The sequence below is a fragment of the Pongo abelii genome, chromosome 20 (assembly GCF_028885655.2).
Source record: "Pongo abelii isolate AG06213 chromosome 20, NHGRI_mPonAbe1-v2.0_pri, whole genome shotgun sequence".
NCBI lineage: Eukaryota > Metazoa > Chordata > Mammalia > Primates > Hominidae > Pongo > Pongo abelii.
The window spans coordinates 6,108,483-6,127,210 of NC_072005.2; the positions used below are offsets into that span (position 1 = coordinate 6,108,483).

General features: G+C 46.6%; 1 protein-coding gene and 1 long non-coding RNA gene across 14 annotated transcripts in view; one reads left to right on the forward strand and one right to left on the reverse strand.

Moving 5' to 3' along the window:
• The window catches only part of ACSBG2 (acyl-CoA synthetase bubblegum family member 2), a 91,059-nt gene extending 79,054 nt beyond the window's left edge, over positions 1–12,005 (forward strand). For 5 of the 13 annotated variants that reach the window (XM_054539442.2, XM_054539441.1, XM_054539445.1 and 2 more), the window contains 8 exons: positions 1,726–1,907; positions 2,014–2,247; positions 4,379–4,596; positions 6,233–6,372; positions 6,549–6,795; positions 7,177–7,230; positions 9,278–9,448; positions 9,536–9,644. In XM_054539442.2, coding sequence (XP_054395417.1) covers positions 1,726–1,907; positions 2,014–2,247; positions 4,379–4,596; positions 6,233–6,372; positions 6,549–6,795; positions 7,177–7,230; positions 9,278–9,429 — 1,227 coding nt within the window. In that variant the 3' untranslated portion in view covers positions 9,430–9,448; positions 9,536–9,644. Of the gene's footprint in view, positions 1–1,725; positions 1,908–2,013; positions 2,248–4,378; positions 4,597–5,819; positions 5,913–5,999; positions 6,098–6,232; positions 6,373–6,548; positions 6,796–7,176; positions 7,232–9,277; positions 9,449–9,535; positions 9,645–11,568 lie in introns of those variants that run through there. The other 8 variants (XM_054539447.1, XM_054539450.1, XM_054539444.2 and 5 more) reach the window with 6 other exon arrangements.
• On the reverse strand, positions 10,121–18,192 carry LOC129051853 (uncharacterized). The gene is made up of 2 exons (XR_008516360.2): positions 18,059–18,192; positions 10,121–10,930 (listed from the first exon to the last, which is right to left on the reverse strand). It is a non-coding gene; the product is annotated as an uncharacterized LOC129051853 (long non-coding RNA).
• Positions 18,193–18,728: the final 536 nt, after the last annotated feature.

Genomic DNA, 18,728 nt, shown 5'->3' on the forward strand with positions numbered 1-18,728 from the left:
CTCTACTAAAATATATATATATATACAAAAATTAGCCAGGCGTGGTGGTGTGCACCTGTAATTCCAGCTACTCAGGAGACTGAGACAGGAGAATAGCTCAAACCTGGGAGGCAAAGGATGCAGTGAGCCGAGATGGTACCACTAGACTCCAGCCTGGGCGACAGAGGGAGATTGTGTCAAAAAAAAAAAAAAAAAAGGAAAGGAAAGGAAGGCAAGGGAAGGGAAGGGAGGGGAAGGGAGGGGAGGGGAGGGGAGGGAAGGGGAGAAAGAAGGAAAGAAAGGAGGGGAGGAAAAAAGAAAGAAAGAAAGGAAGGAAGAAAGAAAGAAAGAAGAAAGAAAGAGAAAAGAAGAAAAGGAAAAGAATTAAAAATGAAAAGAATTGGTTGCATATCTCATCTTATTGTTGAGTGTTAAGGGTTCTTTATATATTCTGGTTACAAATTCTTTACCAAATTTGTGGTTTGCAAATACTTGGTCTCCCAGTTCTATGGCTTGTTGTTTCCTCAATAATCTTTTGAAGAGGAAAAAGTGTTTAAGTTGGATGAAGTTTGATTTATCTATTTTCTTTTATGCTTTTGGTATCATATCTAGGAAATCTTTGCCTACTCTAAAGTCACAGAGATTTTCTTCTACGTTTTCTTCCAAAAGGCTTTTAGTTTGAGCTCTTACATTTAGGGCTATAATGCATTTTGAGGTAATTTTCATGTTTGCTGAGAAATAAGGCTCTAACCCTAAGTTTTGTGGAAGTGTTTGTTTGATTTTGTTTTGCATTTGCATAGTCCCCCCCCAACCCCACTAAATTGCCTTGGCATTTTGTTGAAAATCAATTGATCATAAATGTAAGGTTTTGTTTCTGGATCTTCTATTTTGTTCCACTGATCTGCACATCTATCTTTATGCCAAAGCCACACTGACTTAATTACAAATTACACTAGCTTCATAGCAGGATGGCTAACTTTCCTGGTTTGCCTGGGACTTCCCCAGTTTTAAAACAGAAAGTTTCACATTTCATATAATCCTGCAGTTCTGGGTAAACCAGGATGGTTGTTCACCCTACTTTAGAATAAATTTTAAAATCAGGTAGTAAGTCCTCCAATTTTGTCTTTCTTTTCCAAAATTGCTTTGGCTATTCTAGGTCCTTTGCATTTCTATATAAATTTTAAAGTCGGCTTGTCAATTTGTATTTAAAAAAAAAAAAACCTGCCTAGATTTTGATAGGGGTTGCATTGAACTCATAGGTCTCTTTGGGGGAGAATCTTGCATCCTTTTTAACAGTTGTATAATATTCCACTGCATGCTTGGACCACAATTTCTTTAGCCAACCCTCTGTCATTGAACCTGTAAGCTGTTTCCATTCTGTTACAAAAAAGTGTTGCAAAGAACATCTTGAATGTGTTTATTTGTGTGCCTGAGTCTTTCCTTCAGCTGAATTCCTTCACCCACAGAAGTGAAGTTGACAGGTTACATTTAAAATGTTAATAGTACTGTCATGTTACCTTCCAAAAATATCTTACCAGTTTATGCTTCTCATCAAATCCCTAGAGAGACTGCAAAAATCTGATTGGCCAACCCAGTTAATGGGTTGTCTTCTTTTGGTTGGGAGCCCTGCGTAATCTGATCGGTGAAGGAATGTTCTCTTGGGCAAAGTTGGGTGGATCAGGAGAGATGGACATCCCTGGTGCACAGAAGGCCCTGCTGTGGCTAACCTAGCTTCGTTCCATACAGGGCACCTTGGTAAGTACTCTAAAGGAGGTAAAACCTACTGTCTTCATTGGAGTGCCTCAAATTTGGGAGAAGATACATGAGACGGTGAAGAAAAATAGTGCCAAGTCCACAGGCTTGAAGAAGAAGGCATTTGTGTGGGCAAGAAACATTGGCTTCAAGGTCAACTCAAAAAAGATGTTGGGGTAGGTGGAGCATCCAGAGGGCTGGGAGGGTAGCTGGTGAGGAGGCTCAGCCTTCTCCAGTGGGTCCCATCAGCCCCCTCCCACTTGATGGCATTCTTGTTCACAGGAAATATAACACTCCTGTGAGTTACCGCATGGCTAAGACTCTCGTGTTCAGCAAAGTCAAGACATCCCTTGGCTTGGATCACTGTCACTCTTTTATCAGTGGGACTGCACCCCTCAACCAAGAGACTGCTGAGTTCTTTCTAAGCTTGGACATACCTATAGGCGAGTTGTATGGGTTGAGTGAAAGCTCGGGACCCCACACAATATCCAACCAGAATAACTACAGGCTTCTAAGGTACCAGCCCCCCGGGCAGACCCCTGCTCCTCCCATAACACGGGGTCAAGATGGGGAAGGTGGGTGGATTGATGGGCCTCTGGGTTAAGAGGAATCCTGACATGGTGTCTCCAGAATGATCCTGTTCTCCAGCCTCCAAGTCTTAACTCTGCATGACCATGGGAAACCCTGGATGGTAAGACAGCCCACAGATAAGGGGGATGGCTCTCTAAACATTCCATGGTCTCCCCGTTTGTCACTTGTGAGTTCTGCCTTCAAGTTCACCGCCTGTGACCTCAGCACCTTTCATCCCCATGATCCTCCATCTCAAAACACCTCCATGGCTGATTCCTGGCTTTCTCCCAAGCTCAGCTTGCCCTAGGCTGCAAGGTTGAACCCAGTGATAAGAAAACTTTAAGAATACCAAATTCAGGTTCAACTCCCCATCTGAGAGCTGTCACAGTCATAGAATCTTCTGGTTGTCTCTCCCTGACTCCCTCCTTTTAGCATGGGTGAGGTTTGAAAAAAATCTTTTCATACATGTGTTTATTTATTAAATTTGAATCAGAGATAGGGTCTCACTTTGTTGCCCAGGCTGGAGTGCAATGGTACAATCATAGATCACTGTAACCTTGAACTTCTGGATTCAAGCATTCCTCCTGCCCCAGCCTCCCAACTAGCTGGGACTACAGGCGTGAGCCTCCATGCTTGGCAATTTTGTAAAAATTTTTTTGTAGAGATGGGGTCTTGCCATGTTGCCTAGGCTGGCCTTCAATTCCTTGACTCAAGCAATCCTTAGCCTCCCAAGGCGCTGGGATTATAGGCATGAACCACCATGCCCAGCATTTCCATACATTTAAAAGTCATTTGTACTTCCTTTCCTATGAACTGTCTGTCCATATTATCTGCCTGTTTTAAAAATTAGATTATTGGTCCCTTTATTATTGGTTTGTTGGCACTCTTTACATATTAGGAAAATCAGCCTTTTGTCCTTCATATGAGTTACAAATATTTTATCCCCTGGCTTGTCATTGGTATTTTGATTTTAGTTAAGATTTTTTTTACTGTGCAGAAATTTGTGGTCACAAATTTAGATGGTTGAACTTATCGATCTTTTCTTTTATGGCTTCTGGATTTTTCTACATACCTAAAAAGGCTTCAGTGGGGGAAATCATAAGGCAGCTCTTTGTAAGTTTTAAATTTCTCAGGTCTGTCTCCATTTTTTCTTTTGCTAACCGGGGGAATACCTACATTTAATCCTGGGACCACTGGCCTTGCTAACTGTTAATCAAAGAGATCTCAGCAACACAAGGAGGAAATATTTCCCTTCCTGCATCCTAGAACTGCCCTGGCCAATGCTATCTCTAGGGAAAAAAAAAGTAAGACAAAGAACCCAGATTTCAAATAGTGCTACTCTGTTTTATGAAAGTAACTTTTACCTCTGAAGAGATTGTAGTTGGTTGTCATACTTAAAATTAGCTGTCCTAATCACTGCAGAGAGAGGTCTACCTGTTTTCTTAAAAATGAGGGTTTTGTTCCTATCTTTAAGCCAAAAGCATTTTTTTCTTTGCTGGCATATGTGGAGATAAAAAAAAAAAAAAAAAAAAAAAACAGCCTGCAATGCTGCTGGATTTTCTTTGTTTTTTGTTTTTGTTTGTTTCTTTGAGACAGAGTCTTGCTCTGTCGCCCAGGCTGGAGTACAGTGGCGTGATCACTACTCACTGCAGCCTTGACCTCCTGGGCTCAGGTGATTCTCCCACCTCAGCCTCCCAAGTAGCTGGGACCACAGGTATGCACCATGCCCAACTTTTATTTTTTATTATTTTTGTAGAGACAGGGTCTCCGTAGGTTGCCCAGGTCTGAACTCCTGGGCTCGAGCAATATTCCCTCCTCGGCTTTCCAAAGTGTTAAGATAACAGGCGTGAGCCACCACACCTGGCCACTGCTGGGTTTCCCAGTTCACAAAGCCTTTGGGAATCTGACATGCTGGATTAAACACTGCAGCAAACACCTCCTTCTGTGCACTGGGGTGCATATCCAGCCTGCTCTAGCTGAGCAGAGTATTAGGCACCTAGGCTGAAGATCCAGGCAGAGCTGGGTGGCTGACTTTGGCTCTATGAGCCTCAGTTTCTCTGCTTCTGTCCCCCGGCAGCTGTGGCAAGATCTTGACTGGGTGTAAGAATATGCTGTTCCAGCAGAACAAGGATGGCATTGGGGAGATCTGCCTCTGGGGTAGGCACATCTTCATGGGCTATCTGGAAAGTGAGACTGAAACTACAGAGGCCATCGATGACGAAGGCTGGCTACACTCTGGGGATCTAGGCCAGCTGGACAGTCTGGGTTTCCTCTATGTCACCGGCCGCATCAAAGGTACCAGGGGCTGAGCTCTTTGGGAATCTCCTGCAAGCAGGCCCACCCTGAACATTTAAGGGCCCAGCGTAGCAGCACAAAGGCCACCCCCAGTTCCTCACCTTCCAAGAGGAGCTGTGCAGAAACTCCTCAGTCTGTACAACCCAGCTCTATCCTCCTGTCCAGCAGTTACCCCTTGGTCACTTGGTATCCCGTGGTCCACCCTTAGGAGGATGGACCTGCAAAAGACAAGCCTTGGAACCTCCTGAAGCCCCTTTCAGAATAGCACCAGCCCAGAGGAAAACTCAGTAAGAGAAGGATAAAGAAATTCCTTGTGACATCATTTTGGCACCTGGTTTCAGCCATACCTGAAGCCAAAGACCTTTTGAACTTTTCAGTTATATTGAGCCAACAGTTTTACCTTTTTTAACTCAAATTCATTCAAGCTGGTTCAAATGGGCTTGAGTAAAAAAGTGCCATTTTCTTCTCCTGCATTTTCAGAGGATAATAATCTACAGAGTTGTAAGGATTAAAGAAAGTATAGTACAAGGATAAGCCAACTTTTCCTGAAGAGGGCCCTTTAGTAAATATTTTTGGGTTCACAAAATATGTGTCTCCGTTGCAGCTTCTCAACTCTGTGATTTGTAGCACAAAAACAGCTGTTGACAACACATAAAGAATGGGTGTGGCCAGCTGCCAATATGAATATCATAATTTTTATGTGTCAAAAAATTCTTCTTTTGACTTCCAACAACTTAAAAATGTAAAATTCATTTTTAGCTTTTGGTTATACAAAATTGAATAGTGGCCTGGATTTGGCCACTATGGGCCATAGTTTGCTAAAACCTGATGGAGAACACTTAGTGCTTTTTTACTCAAACCCATTTAAGATGGGTTTAAATAGGTTTGAGGAAAGAAAAAAAAAAAAAGCAAAACTGTTGACTCAACATAACTGAAAAGGCCAGTTGGCCAAAAAGTCAGCTGGCTTCAGGCATGGCTGGATCTGGGTGCCAAAATGAGGTCATAAGGAATTTTAAAATTCTTTTCTTGAGTTTTCCTCTGTGCTGGTACTATTTTATTTTTGAGAGAAGGTCTCATTTGTTGGCCAGGCTGGAATGCAGTGGTCCAATTATGACTCACTGTGGCCTCAACTTCCCAGGCTCAGGTGATTCTCCCACCTCAGCCTCCTGAGTAACTAGGACTACAGGTGCGTGTCACCACACCCAGCTATTTTTTTTTTGCAGAGACCCGGTTTCACCGTGTTGCCCAGGCTGGTCTAGCACTTGTGGGCTCAAGAGATCTGCCCACCTCAGCCTCCCAAAGTGGCAGGATTACAGGCATGAGCCACTGCGCCTGGCCGCTAGGTTTTTGTTTTTGTTTTTGTTTTTGTTTTTTTGAGATGGTGTTTCACTCTTGTTGCCCAGGTTGGAGTGCGGTGGCACGATCTCAGCTCACTGCAACCTCCACCTCCCAGGTTCAAGTGATTCTCCTGCCTCAGCCTCCTGAGTAGCTGGGATTACAGGTGCATACCATCAAACCTGGCTAATTTTTGTATATTTAGTAGAGACTGGGTTTCACCATGTTGGCCAGGCTGGTCTCAAACTGGGGGTTCCACGTTGTCATGGCTGGACATGTACCAAGCCAAGCTCTGTTCCAGAAATCCTGATCACTGCCGGTGGTGAAAACGTGCCCCCCATTCCCGTTGAGACCTTAGTTAAGAAGAAGATCCCCATCATCAGTAACGCCATGTTAGTAGGAGATAAACTGAAGTTTCCGAGCATGTTGCTGACGCTGAAGGTAACATGGGTTTGCTGTCATTGGGGGAAGTCTCTGCAGCAGGTCTTGGGTTCCCTGGCCCCACCCCAGGGTCAAGAGGATGCACCTGTGGGTTCAAGACCCACTTCTTGGTCTGTGGGCCTGGGGAGGGGTGCTGGTCAAGGAGCATGTGTGGTGACAGAGGTGTCCGGGGGCAGTGTGAGATGAATCAGATGAACGGAGAACCTCTGGACAAGCTGAACTTCGAGGCCATCAACTTCTGTCGGGGTCTGGGCAGCCAGGCATCCACCGTGACTGAGATTGTGAAGCAGCCAGACCCCCTGGTCTACAAGGCCATCCAGCAAGGCATCAATGCCGTGAACCAGGAAGTCATGAACAATGCACAGAAGATTCAAAAGTGGGTCATCTTGGAGAAGGACTTTTCCATCTATGGTGGAGAGCTAGGTGAGTGGCCATGACATTTGGAGGCTGGTCCCTTGTTAGCATCTGGGACTGTGTGGGCTCTGAAGAGACAGGTCCTTTTCTGAAGGTCAGACGGTCTATGAGACCAGCCAGGGACCAGGAGAGGGATGCTGCCACCTCTAGCTAACTGGTCCCCAGCTCCTCATCTTGGAAATAAAATCCAGCCTCCTTACTATAGCTCTATACAATCTCTCGCCTGCTGACCTTTCATTCACTCTGCACCAACCCTATGGGCTTTCTTGATGTTCCTGCAGCTCTCTGGGCTTTGTCCAATTATAGGGCCTTTGCACCTGCCAGTCTGCCTCCCTGGGAATACCCTTCCCCCTCAATTCCTTGCCTGGATGGCTTCTTCTCATTGTCCAGGTCTCACCCTACAGGCCTCTTCCTCCTCAGAGCAGCCTTGTTACAGGACCCACAGGTTTGTATGCCCACTGCACAGTAATATACCAATACACTGAGACAGCAGGGGATGCAGCAAAGACAAGAGTTTAATTATGGCCAGGCACAGTGGCTCACGTCTGTAATCCCAACACTTTGGGAGGCTGAGGTGGGCAGACTGCTTGCGCCCAGGAGCTTGAGACCAACCTGGGTAACATGGTGAAATCCTAACTCTACAAAAAATACAAAAATTAGCTGGGTATGGTAGCCGTGCCCAGCTACTCAGGAGACTGAGAGGATCGCTTGAGCCCAGGGAAGTCAAGGCTGCAGTGAGCCACAAGCATGCCAGTGCACTCCAGCCTCGGCAATGGAGTGAGACCCTGTCTCAAAAACAAAAAACAAACAAACAAAAACAAAAAAGGAAATTAAATTCCCTTGCAGGGAAGCCAACCGAGATGGAAGGAACCCTCAAATCTCTCTTTGAGGAATTCTGGGCTGGGGTTTTAAGGGGATCTTTGGGGGTGAAGGGCTGGAAAATTAGAGTCATTGATTGGTTGGGGTAAGGGGGATGAAATCATTATGATGTGGAAGCTGCATTCTTTGGTAAGTCAGCTCCTGTGGGGTCCTTCAGATCAGTGGACATCAGTAGTTTCATTGGTATGCAGGACTTGAAAGGGTATCTCAAATGGAAAACTTAACCTTTCACAATGCTTAATATGTTATCTGTAGAGCAGTTAAGTTAAGGAGAACCATCTCTTGTGACTGGGTTTTTTTGTGATTCTGGGGCAATAGGCAAACAGCTAGCTATGAGGAAGGGGTCAGAGAGCAAACTGACCTAATGATGAATGTTGAGTGTGCTGTAAGTGTGGCTGATTTTAGTTTCTCCCCCTCCCTTCTTCTCTGATTAATATTATAAAGTTTTCAGGGGTGGTTTCAGCCTTCCCTGACCATGCTGGCTAAAGTGGCTTGCCATCGTCCTTAATATTTCACCCTGTAGCTTGCTGTCACTCCCATTATACCACCCTGTCTTCTTTAAAGCATCAGAACATGAAATTATTCTCTGTATGAGTTTTATTTTTGCCTCTCTTCCCCCATGAGGAAAGGGCTCACTCCAGAGTGGGGATACTGGATTCTACCAACGTACTTTCATTTGGGAGTTTGCCGTCAGCACTCAGCTGTAATCTGACGGTGTGGATGGAAGAGTCAGAGCAAATATGTGGCATTGAACAACCTGGGTTCAAATCCTGTCCCCTCTACACAGGGAAGTGACTTGTCCCACTGAGTCTTGTTTTTTTGTTTGTTTTGAGACAGAGTCTCGCTCTGTTACCCAGGTTGGAGTACGATGGCACAATCATGGCTTGCTGCTGCAGCCTTGAACTCTCAGGCTCAAGCAATCCTCCTACCTCAGCCTCCTGAGTAGCTGGGACGAGTGCGCGCCACCATGCGTGGCTATTTTCTTTCCTTTTTTTTTTTTTTTTTTTTTTGAGATGGAGTCTCGCTCTGTCGCCAGGCTGGAGCGCAGTGGCGCAATCTTGGCTCACTGCAACCTCCACCTCCCAGGTTCAAGTGATTTTCCTGCCTCAGCCTCCCGAGTAGCTGGGATTAGAGGTGCACGCCACCACATCCAGTTAATTTTTTGTATTTTTAGTAGAGACAGGGTTTCACCATTTTGGCCAGGATGGTCTCGATCTCTTGACCTCGTGATCCACCTGCCTAAGGCCTCCCAAAGTACTGGGATTACAGGTGTGAGCCACAGCGCCTGGCCGCTATTCTCTTTTTGTTTTGTAGAGATGCAGGTGTTTTGCCATGTTGTCCAGGCTGGTGGTCTTCTCATCTATAATTTGAAAACACAGTCCTTGTGGGGTTGCTTGAGACACCCAGAGGGGACTTCAGTGCCCCTGGTGACTCAGAGGCTTTCAACGAAAGTCCTGGGCTGAGGGAGCAGACACCTCCCAGTTTGAGACTTGATTCTGCCATGCACTTGCTGGCTGACCTGAGAGGAACTGGTCCTCTCTATGCCCCAGTTTCCTCACCTGTAAAATGGGGATGGGGCATGGTTTGAGATGATGATATCCCTCCTCCATCGGGTGCACAGTCCACATCAGGCACAGAATGCAGCGTGCTCTTCACCTTCCAGCTCCCAGAATCCTCGCCACAGCTGAAGGATCACATAGACGTTTTATCATCCCCATACAGATGGCAAAAGTTACACACCCTCAAAGTCAATGGCGCAGCTAGCCACCCAGCCTAGCCCCAGGCATGGGACTCTGTTGCCTGGTCATGCGTGGGTGTGTGTTATTTTCTTTTATCTCCACAACTCAAACGATTTCTCCTTTCTCGATAGGTCCAATGATGAAACTTAAGAGACATTTTGTAGCCCAGAAATACAAAAAAGAAATTGATCACATGTACCACTGACTGCTTTGATGAAGCTGCTCTCAGCTGTTCTGATGGTGAGATTCAGTTGCTTGGCTTTGCTGGGCTACGCATTCAGAGTCCAAGAGAGGGCTCCACTGTGTGGCAGGCAGATCTGTATTGGAACGGCAGAAAACACACACACACACTTAGTTGCAGTGGGTTCTGAGCAGCAGGCTTCAACTCATGCTGTCTCTACTCTACCAGGGTCATGGTAGGGTGTGTAAACTCCTTCAGCTGGCCACCAATGTTGTTAGCTGTGCTTCCTGCCTTTTCTATTTGTTTGTAGAAAGTAGGAGGCAGTGAATCCCAAATGTCTCATTGGGTCTTATTTGGAGAAGGCCTTTTGTCAGAAACTTTAGTGGAGAAAGTTCTACTTGCCAGGAACTCAAGGAATGAGGTGTGTTGGCTCATTCATTACACAGATAATAAGGGATGGAGGCTTGAACTTCCACTACCCACCATTTATCCTCTCCTTTCCCTAAGATATGTGCAGAGGGAGCCTCCATGACACCATGAATCGCTGATAGTTATTGAGGTTTTTTTTTTTCTTCACTAGATGCACAGTGCAGGCAGAAAGTAGAATGCATCTTCAATTGTCCTATAGGCTGCCTGTAACCTTTTCATGGGCAAATTGTTCTAATGCCACCAGCCAACCCATGTTTTAGTTTGCTGGGGCTACATTACAAAGTACCACAGACTGGAGGGCTTAAACAACATAAACTTATTGTCTCACAGATCTGGAGGCTAAAAGTGTGAGATCGGGAGGCTGGCTGGCTTGGTTCCTTCTGAGGGCTGTGAAGGGAGGATCCATTCCAGACTTCTCTCCTTGGCTTGCTGATGGCTGTCTTCTCTCTGTGTCTTCACATCATCTTCCCTCTGGGTGTCTCTGTGTTCAAATTTCCCTTTTATAAGGATAGGTTAGTAAGATTAGGGCCCACTCTAATGACCTCATTTTAACTTCTATAATGATCCTGTTTCCAAATAAGTTACATCCTGAGGTACTAAAGGTTAGGACTTCAACATGTGAATTGTGGAGGGATACAACTCAGCCTGTAACTCATCATATCCATTGTCCTTTGTTCAATGTTAACTGGTTTAACCCTTCCACACCTTCATTTGTCGATGTCTTGTGGGGGGGCCCAGCAGTTCAACGTACCACATTCATAATTCTTCATCTTTTGCAAGATTTCCAATTTCACTTTCCAGTTGAATAAGAAACCATTGGACATTGATGTGGGAGTGAGAGATGGACCCTCTTACACCAGTGCTGTCCAATATGGCAGCCACTGGCCACAATGTGGTCTGTCCAAACCAAGATGTGCTGTAATACATAAAACACACAACACACACTGGGCTTCAAAAGCTCAGCACAAAAAAAAAAAAAAAAAAAAAAAGAATATACAATATCTCATCAGTATTTTAAAATTTTGATTACATGTTGAGATGATATTTTGGAATACTGGGTTATGTAAAATATTTATTATTAAAAGTAATTTTACCAGTCTTAAATTTTTATTTACTTTTTAGAGACAGGGTCTTGCTCTGCTGCTCAGGCTGGAGTGCAGTGGTGCATTCATACCTAATGTTTTAAATGTTTTTGTAGAGATGAGGTATTTCTATGTTGCCCAGGTTGGTCTCAAACTCCTGGCCTCAAGCGATGCTCCTGCTTCAGCTTCACAAAGTGCTGTGATTACAGGTGTGAGCCACTGTGCCTGGCCAAGTTCCTTTTTTAAAAATGTGGCTGCTATACGTTGTTAAATTGCATAGGTGGCTCCAGTAATGTTTCTTTTGGATAGTGCCACTCTAAAGTTCATTTTGGGGAGATTTTGGGTGATGGCCAATTTATAAATGGGTCAACTCGGGAATATTTTCATCATATGGTGAATGTGGGATCTTGGAGACTGAATGCACATATTACGAGAATCCCCATGTGATAACTTGTGTTTCTCCTCTTTGCAGCCTTCAGCAGGAAGACCTCATTGCAATAAGTGAAATACTGCTCTAGGCAGAAGCTCTCCCTGCTGTTTTTAAGAAGCCACATTCCTCGTTGGTCAGTTTCTTGATTGTTCGTCTGTTGGAGAGGTGCTCCCTAGAAGAACCCGCCATACGTTTCAAAGCAATAAAATCATTGTAGATCTTTCTGAGGACCTTCAAGTCATTGACTCCAGGGAAGCCTATTGGGAAATCTACTAAAAACTGCCTGATTTAGAAGAAAGATCTGAACTTGTGGGCTCCCATTTGATTTTTCTCTCCTCAGGGGACTTAGACATTAGAAAGAAAAAGCCTTCACAGATTTGAAGAACTGGACCCCCAAATCAACTCACCTGCCTGTAAGAAACTGGGAAACCCTTCCAATAAGTCCTGATAATAAAGCACTTCAGGGTCCCATGTCTTGATTTTTGGCTTGACACAAATACTTTGTCCTTTATTTAGTGTGATGGGGAGGGCTTGGACTCTGAAATCAGTTCTGGGTTCAAATTGTGACCAGCTGTGATTTCAACTGTCTGAGGCTTGCAGATTTTAAATCTGGAAAGTAGATCCCCATCTCAGAGGGTGGCCATGGAAGTTCATGGAGATGATGTACAGGGAATGCAGTATCTAACTCCAGAAAGTCCTCGGTTTGAGTTAATGGTTATCATCAACACAGTCACTCTTGGTTAACTCAAGAGTCGAGGTACGACTCTTGACTAATTCCATCATTAGGGAGGAGTTTTGCTGTTGTAGTAAGTTAAGTAAACTTAAAGAAGATAGTTTATTCCTCTCCCATCCAACAGTCCATTATAAGTAGACCAGAGCTGATAAAGCATATTCATAGTGTGTCCCTGAAATATTAGTAGGGAGAGAGTGGGAGAGGGAACATCTCCCAGCCTGGACAGAAACAGCATATCAGGAGCAACAAAACTCCCAGTGTCTCTTAAGGTTCTAGATACTCAGAGGCAGGCCAGAGACCCTTTTGAGTTCCATTTTTTAAATACACCAGAAATTTAAAATGGCATTCTCCTTGCAAAAAAAAAAAATTAATGCAATGCAGATAAGGCTAATGTCATATTTGATTGCTGTATTAGGCCATTATTGCACTGTTATAAAGAAATACCTGAGATGGGGTCATTTATAAAGAAAAGAGTTTCAATTAATTAGCTCATGTTTCTACAGGCTTTACAGAAAGTATGGTGCTGGTGCCTGTTCAGCTTCTGGTGAAGCCTCAGGGAGCTCACAATCATAGCGGAGGGCAAAAGGGGAGCAGGCATGTCACATGGCGAAAGCAGAAGCAAGCCAGAGGGAGTGCCACACATTTTTAAATGACCAGATCTTTTGAGAACGCAGTATCGTGAAGACAGCCCCAAGCCATAAGGGATCCGCCCCCCTGCCATGACCCAAACACCTCCACCAGGCCCCACCTCCAGCACAGGGGATTACAGTGCAACATGAGATTTGGGCAGGGACAAATATCCAAACCACATCAATGGCCCTCCTCAACTATTTGGTGGGCTTTTACTTTTTAATGAGTTAGTACAGCTGGTCCTCATTATTTGCCAATTCTGTATTTACAAATTCGCCTCATCACTAGAATTTTCTTGTAAACCCCAAATCAATAGTTACGGCACTTTAGAAGTCATCCCAGGACATACACAGGAGTGAAAAATTTGAGTGGCCGACTGTACACTCCCAGCTGAGGTTGAACAAGGCAACGCTCTGGCTTCTTGTTTCAGCTCTAACACTGTAAACAGTGCCGTTTCTGAGGTATATCTCATGCCACATTTTCTGCATTTTCGTATTTCTGTTAGTAAACCTTTTTGAGTTTTTTAAAAATAAGAGACAGGGCCTCACTCTGTCACCCAGGCTGGAGTGCACTGGTGTGATCTCAGCTCACTGTAACTTCAAATTCCTGGGCTCAAGGGATCCTCCCCTGTCTGGGTCTCACAAAGCACTGGGGTTACAGGTATGAGCCACTGAACTCAGCCAAACCGTTCTAATTTTATCCATAACTATACTGTACAATTTTTAGTCAATATAATTCTATTTTATAGTTTGTTTCTACTGTCCATGTAATCTCCCCACTTTTAGGTTTTCTAGGTAGTTAATGTTGGTATATGGAAATGCTGATATTTGTATGTTAATATTATATTTAGACACCTCACTGCTAACCTATTTCTCAAAATGTGTAAGCTTTTGACAGAGATGTGCATATCTTTTGCAAATATTTTTTCACTTCCCTTTCAATAATGATTCCTCATCAAGGAAATACAAATGGTTGATTATGTCAAGTGAGGGAAGCTCAAATACAGGAGAGGAATGTATGTATTTTCTATAATGATTCTCACCCTGGTCTCACTATTCTCTTAATGTTCTCTCAATGTTTTTTGAGAAACGACAAGAATCTACTAACGTCAGGAAGGCTTTTAAAATTTAACTGTGGTAAAATGTATGTACATAAAATGTCATTTTAACCCTCTTTTAGTAAACAGTTCAGTGGCATTAAGCACATCCACATTGTAGTACAACCATCAACACAACACATTTCTAGAAGTTTCATCTTTTCAAACTGAAACTTTATATCCATCAAACAATTCCCCATTTCCCCTTCCCCTGAAAGCTATCATTCTATTTTCTGTCTCTTGAATTTTACTACTTTAAGTACCTTAAAAGTGAAATTGTCGGCCGGGCATGGTGGCTCATGCCTGTAATCCCAGCACTCTGAGAGGCCGAGGCGGGTGGATCATGAGGTCAGGAGTTCGAGACCAGCCCAGCCAATATGGCGAAACCCGTCTCTACAAAAAATACAAAAATTAGCTGGGCGTGGTGGTGCATACTTGTAGTCCCAGCTGCTCAGGAGGCTGAGGCAGAAGAATCACTTGAACCCAGGAGGTGGAGGTTGCAGTGAGCTGAGATCATGCCACTGCACTCTGGCCTGGGCAACAGAGCAAGACTCCATCTCAAAAACAAAAAAAGGGATAATGTAAGAATATTTGCCATTTTCTGACTGGCTTATTTAACTGAGGATAATGTCTTCAAGGGTCATCCTTTTTTAAAGTTTTTTCAATTTTTTAACAATTTTTTAAAAATAGAGACAGGGTCTCCCTATGTTGCCCAGGCTGGTCTTGAACTCCTGGCCTCAACTGATCCTCCCATCTCAGCCCCTCAAAGTGTTGGGATTACAGGTGTGAGCCACCACACCTGGCCTCATCCATGTTTAGCATGTGTTAAAATTTCTTTTTTCAGGCTGAATATTTCGTCATGTATGTACACGTGTGTGTGTGTATGTACACATATATACGTGGATAAACTTAATTTATCCATTCATCCATCAATAGACACTTGGGTTGCTTCCACCTTTTGGCTCTTGTGAATCATACTTCTATGTATTATGGGTCTGTGGCATGGTTCAGAGTCCATGGCAGAAACGCACTCAACGCCCAGAAAAGAAACCACGGGTGTATAAATATCTCTTCACGCCTCTGCTTTCAATTATGCTTGGTAGACAAATGAATTCATAAACCCCCAGGCACAGCGACTCAAAGTCCTTCTCTAACTCAGGCTTCTGGGAGCCCAGGGCTCTGCTTCCTTGACCTCGATGATGCCCACACCTTATTTACCTCCTCCATCTCACCACTCTTCTTCCAGCTCCCTTGTGAACTGTCTCACTCAATGCCAACAATGTAGAACAGTGACTCTGGAGTCCCTCCTGCTGCCAGACTCGCCCCTGGCTCCTCCCTGGGGACTGTCACCTTGCAGACCACTGGCTTGGCAGGGCAGTGAAGGGCCTTCTTGGGTAGACCCTCCCTGCCCTCTAAAACTGGCCTCTACAAAGAGGCAATGGGCCATGTCCCCATCATGGCTCTGGGCCATGGGATACACACTGATGTCACCAGGCTGGCCATGGACAGGAACATTCTGGATGTCTGGTCTAGAGATCACTGTCCCCCTGTGGCTAGAACGGGGGTAGTGATCAAGCTGATAAAAAAGTAGAGTCCAGAGGCCGGGCATGGTGGTTCATGCCTGTAATCCCAGCACTTTGGGAGGCTGAGGCAGGTGGATCACGAGGTCAGGAGGTTGAGACCATCCTGGCTAACACGGTGAAACCCCGTCTCTACTAAAAATACAAAAAATTAGCCGGGCATGGTGGCGGGCGCCTGTAGTCCCAGCTACTCAGGAGGCTGAGGCAGGAGAATGGCGTGAACCCGGGAGGCGGAGCTTGCAGTGAGCAGAGATCGCGCCACTGTACTCCAGACTAGGCGACAGTGCGAGACTCTGTCTCAAAAAAAAAAAGGTAGAGCCCACAGTGCGCACTGCCTTCTCAATGACAGAGGGACATGAAAATATGTTGTGGATGCAAGGGAGGGACCGGGAGCCCACATATGTCAGCTCCTCCCGGGGATGAACTAGGCTGCACACCAGGTGGGAAATGGGTGTGGTAGGTTCATTTCCTTCTATGCTCCTCCTTCTCTTCACTCCAGCCCCCAACCGCCTTCATCACGTTTTTCCCTCTTTTTTTTTTTTACTTTTTTTTTTTTTGGAGACAAGAGTCTTCCTCTGTTCCCCAGACTGGAGTGCAGAGGTGCGATCTCAGTTCACTGCAACCTCCACCTCCCAGGCTCAAATGATTCTCCTGCCTCAGCCTCCCGAGTAGCTGGGATTACAGGTGCCCGACACCATGCCTGGCTAATTGTTGTATTTTTAGTAGAGATAGGGTTTCACCACGTTGGCCAGGCCTCAAGTGATCCGCCCAACTTGGCCTCTCAAAGTGCTGGGATTACAGGCATGAGCCACCGCACCCAGCCTGTTATCTATTTTTTTTTTTTGAGACGGAGTCTCACTATGTCACCCAGGCTGGAGTACAGTGGCGCGATCTCGGCTCACTACAACCTCCGCCTCCTGGGTTCAAGCAATTCTCCTGCCTCAGCCTCCAGAGTAGCTGGGACTCCAGGCGCCCGCCACCACGCCCGGCTAATTTTTGTATTTTTTAGTAGAGAGGGGGTTTCACCATATTGGATAAGCTGGTCTCAAACTCCTGACCTCGTGATCCGCCTGCCTCGGCCTTCCAAAATGCTGGGGTTATAGGCATGAGCCCCACACCTGGCTGCCTGTTACCTCTTTTAAGATGCTTCTCCCTCCCTCCTTTGCCTGGTCAGTGTCTACCCATTGTTCAGAGAAGCCCTCCCTGGCCACCCCCACGACTCGGTGGGAATCCTGTGCCTCCCTGCCGGACCCTCCCACCCCTGCTGCCCACTGTAATTTCGTTTGAAGATCTGTCTGCCCAAGCCCAGCAAACTAGATGCCCCCAGGCAGTGACAAGGAAAACAAAGATACTTTGAAGACCATGTCCTCGGACAGATTCAGAGTCCACGACAGAAAGGCACTCAACACCCAGGAAAGAAAAACAGAGGTTGGGGCTCCTTGGCTGCTGGGTGAGGCTACCCTCACCCAGAGAAGCCAGTTTGAGAGTGGGGATCTAGCGCTTCAAGGCTGGCCAAGGCGGTTCAGCCAGTGTTGGGATCCTTTAGGGTTAAATCTGTCTCTTCAGAAGTTGCCTGATGGGATGGGGGCATGGAGAGCACCACCATAGGGTGCCCGGCTGGGTGTATGGGGGTTTGGGGGGTGCAGGTGGTTAGCAGTTGTCAGAAGTGTCTGGTCCCCCCGGGCGCGGTGGCTCACGCCTGTAATCCCAGCACTTTGGGAGGCCGAGGTGGGTGGATCACCTGAGGTCAGGAGTTCGAGGCCACCCTGACCAACATGTTGAAACCCCGTCTCTACTAAAAATACAAAATTAGCTGGGTGTGGTGGCGCATGCCTGTAATCCCAGGTACTTGGGAGGCTGAGGCAGGAGAATCGCTTGAACCCAGGAGGCAGAGTTCGCAGTGAGCTGAGATCGCGCCATTGCACTCCAGCCTGAGAAACAAGAGTGAAACTCCATCTCAAAAAAAAAAAAAAAAAAAAGAAGTGTCTGGTCTCTGGGGAGACGGCGGCCGGCAGGGACAGTGGGCCTGCAGCTGACCTGTCTGCTTGCTGGTGGGTTTCCTGCTGAACTCCTCTCTCTGGGTCAGTGCGTCTGACTGTCTACCTGTCCCTGCATCCCCTCCTGTGCCTCGCTGGTCATCTCTTTCTCCCTTGGCAATCCACTTCATAACCTCACGCCTCCTCCGTCTGCCATCTCTCAGTGCCACGCTCCTGCCTGTGCTCCCATCTCTCCCTGGTTTTGCCCCGGACACGCCACCTGCTCGCCTCTCTCTAGGTCCATCTGGGGGTCTCCGGCCGCCGCTGACCCGCCTGTCCGCAGGCTGAGCTACTCGGACCACTGAGCGCGACGGGGAGGCGCGACTGCGGCTCAGCAAAGACTAAGTTAGCAACGAGACACTCCTCACCGTGCACGACATGGTCGCGAGCACGGCCATCAAGTACGCCAACAACATCGCGCCCGGCTCCAACTAAGAGACAGCTGCCACCTGCTCACCTACATCGAGTACCACGAGCAGTGTCCGGGAGTCGCGAAGTCTTTCTTCAAAGTACCGCCAGGCGGTCCGCGCCTGCGCGCCTCTCCCGCCCCCTCCTGCGCCTGCGCGCCTCTTCTGCACCCACCCTCCTGCGCCTGCGCACCACTTATTTCACCGCCAGCGTCAGCGCGGCGCTCCAAGGCCTTTCTTCCCCCGCCCCTCCCCACCTCCTGCGCCTGCGCGCCTTTCTTGCCCCCCTGGTACGCCTGCGCGCCGCTCCGGCCCACTTGATTCTGCACCTGCGCGCCGCTGCAGGGCCTTTCTCCGCCCCCCCACCCCCCGCCCACCCCCCTCAACGCCTGCGCGCCACTCCATCCCTCCTGCGCCTGCGCAGTGTTACACTCCTGTGACTGCCACTTGTCTGACCCGCATGTTTGTTTTAATGGATTCCCTGAGGCTGCCTGAGAGCCAGAGATGAAAAGCTGCAGCCTTAGGGGCCCCGGTTCAGATCTCAGAGCAGCCATTAGCTGCGTTTTCTTGCACGAATTACTTTTCCTTTGTGCTTCCGTTTCCCTATATGAAGACTTTACATATAAATATATATATAAAGGCCAGGCACGGTGGCTCACGCCTTAATCCTAGCACTTTGGGAGTCCGAGGCAGGCAGATCACTTGAGGTCAGGAGTTCGA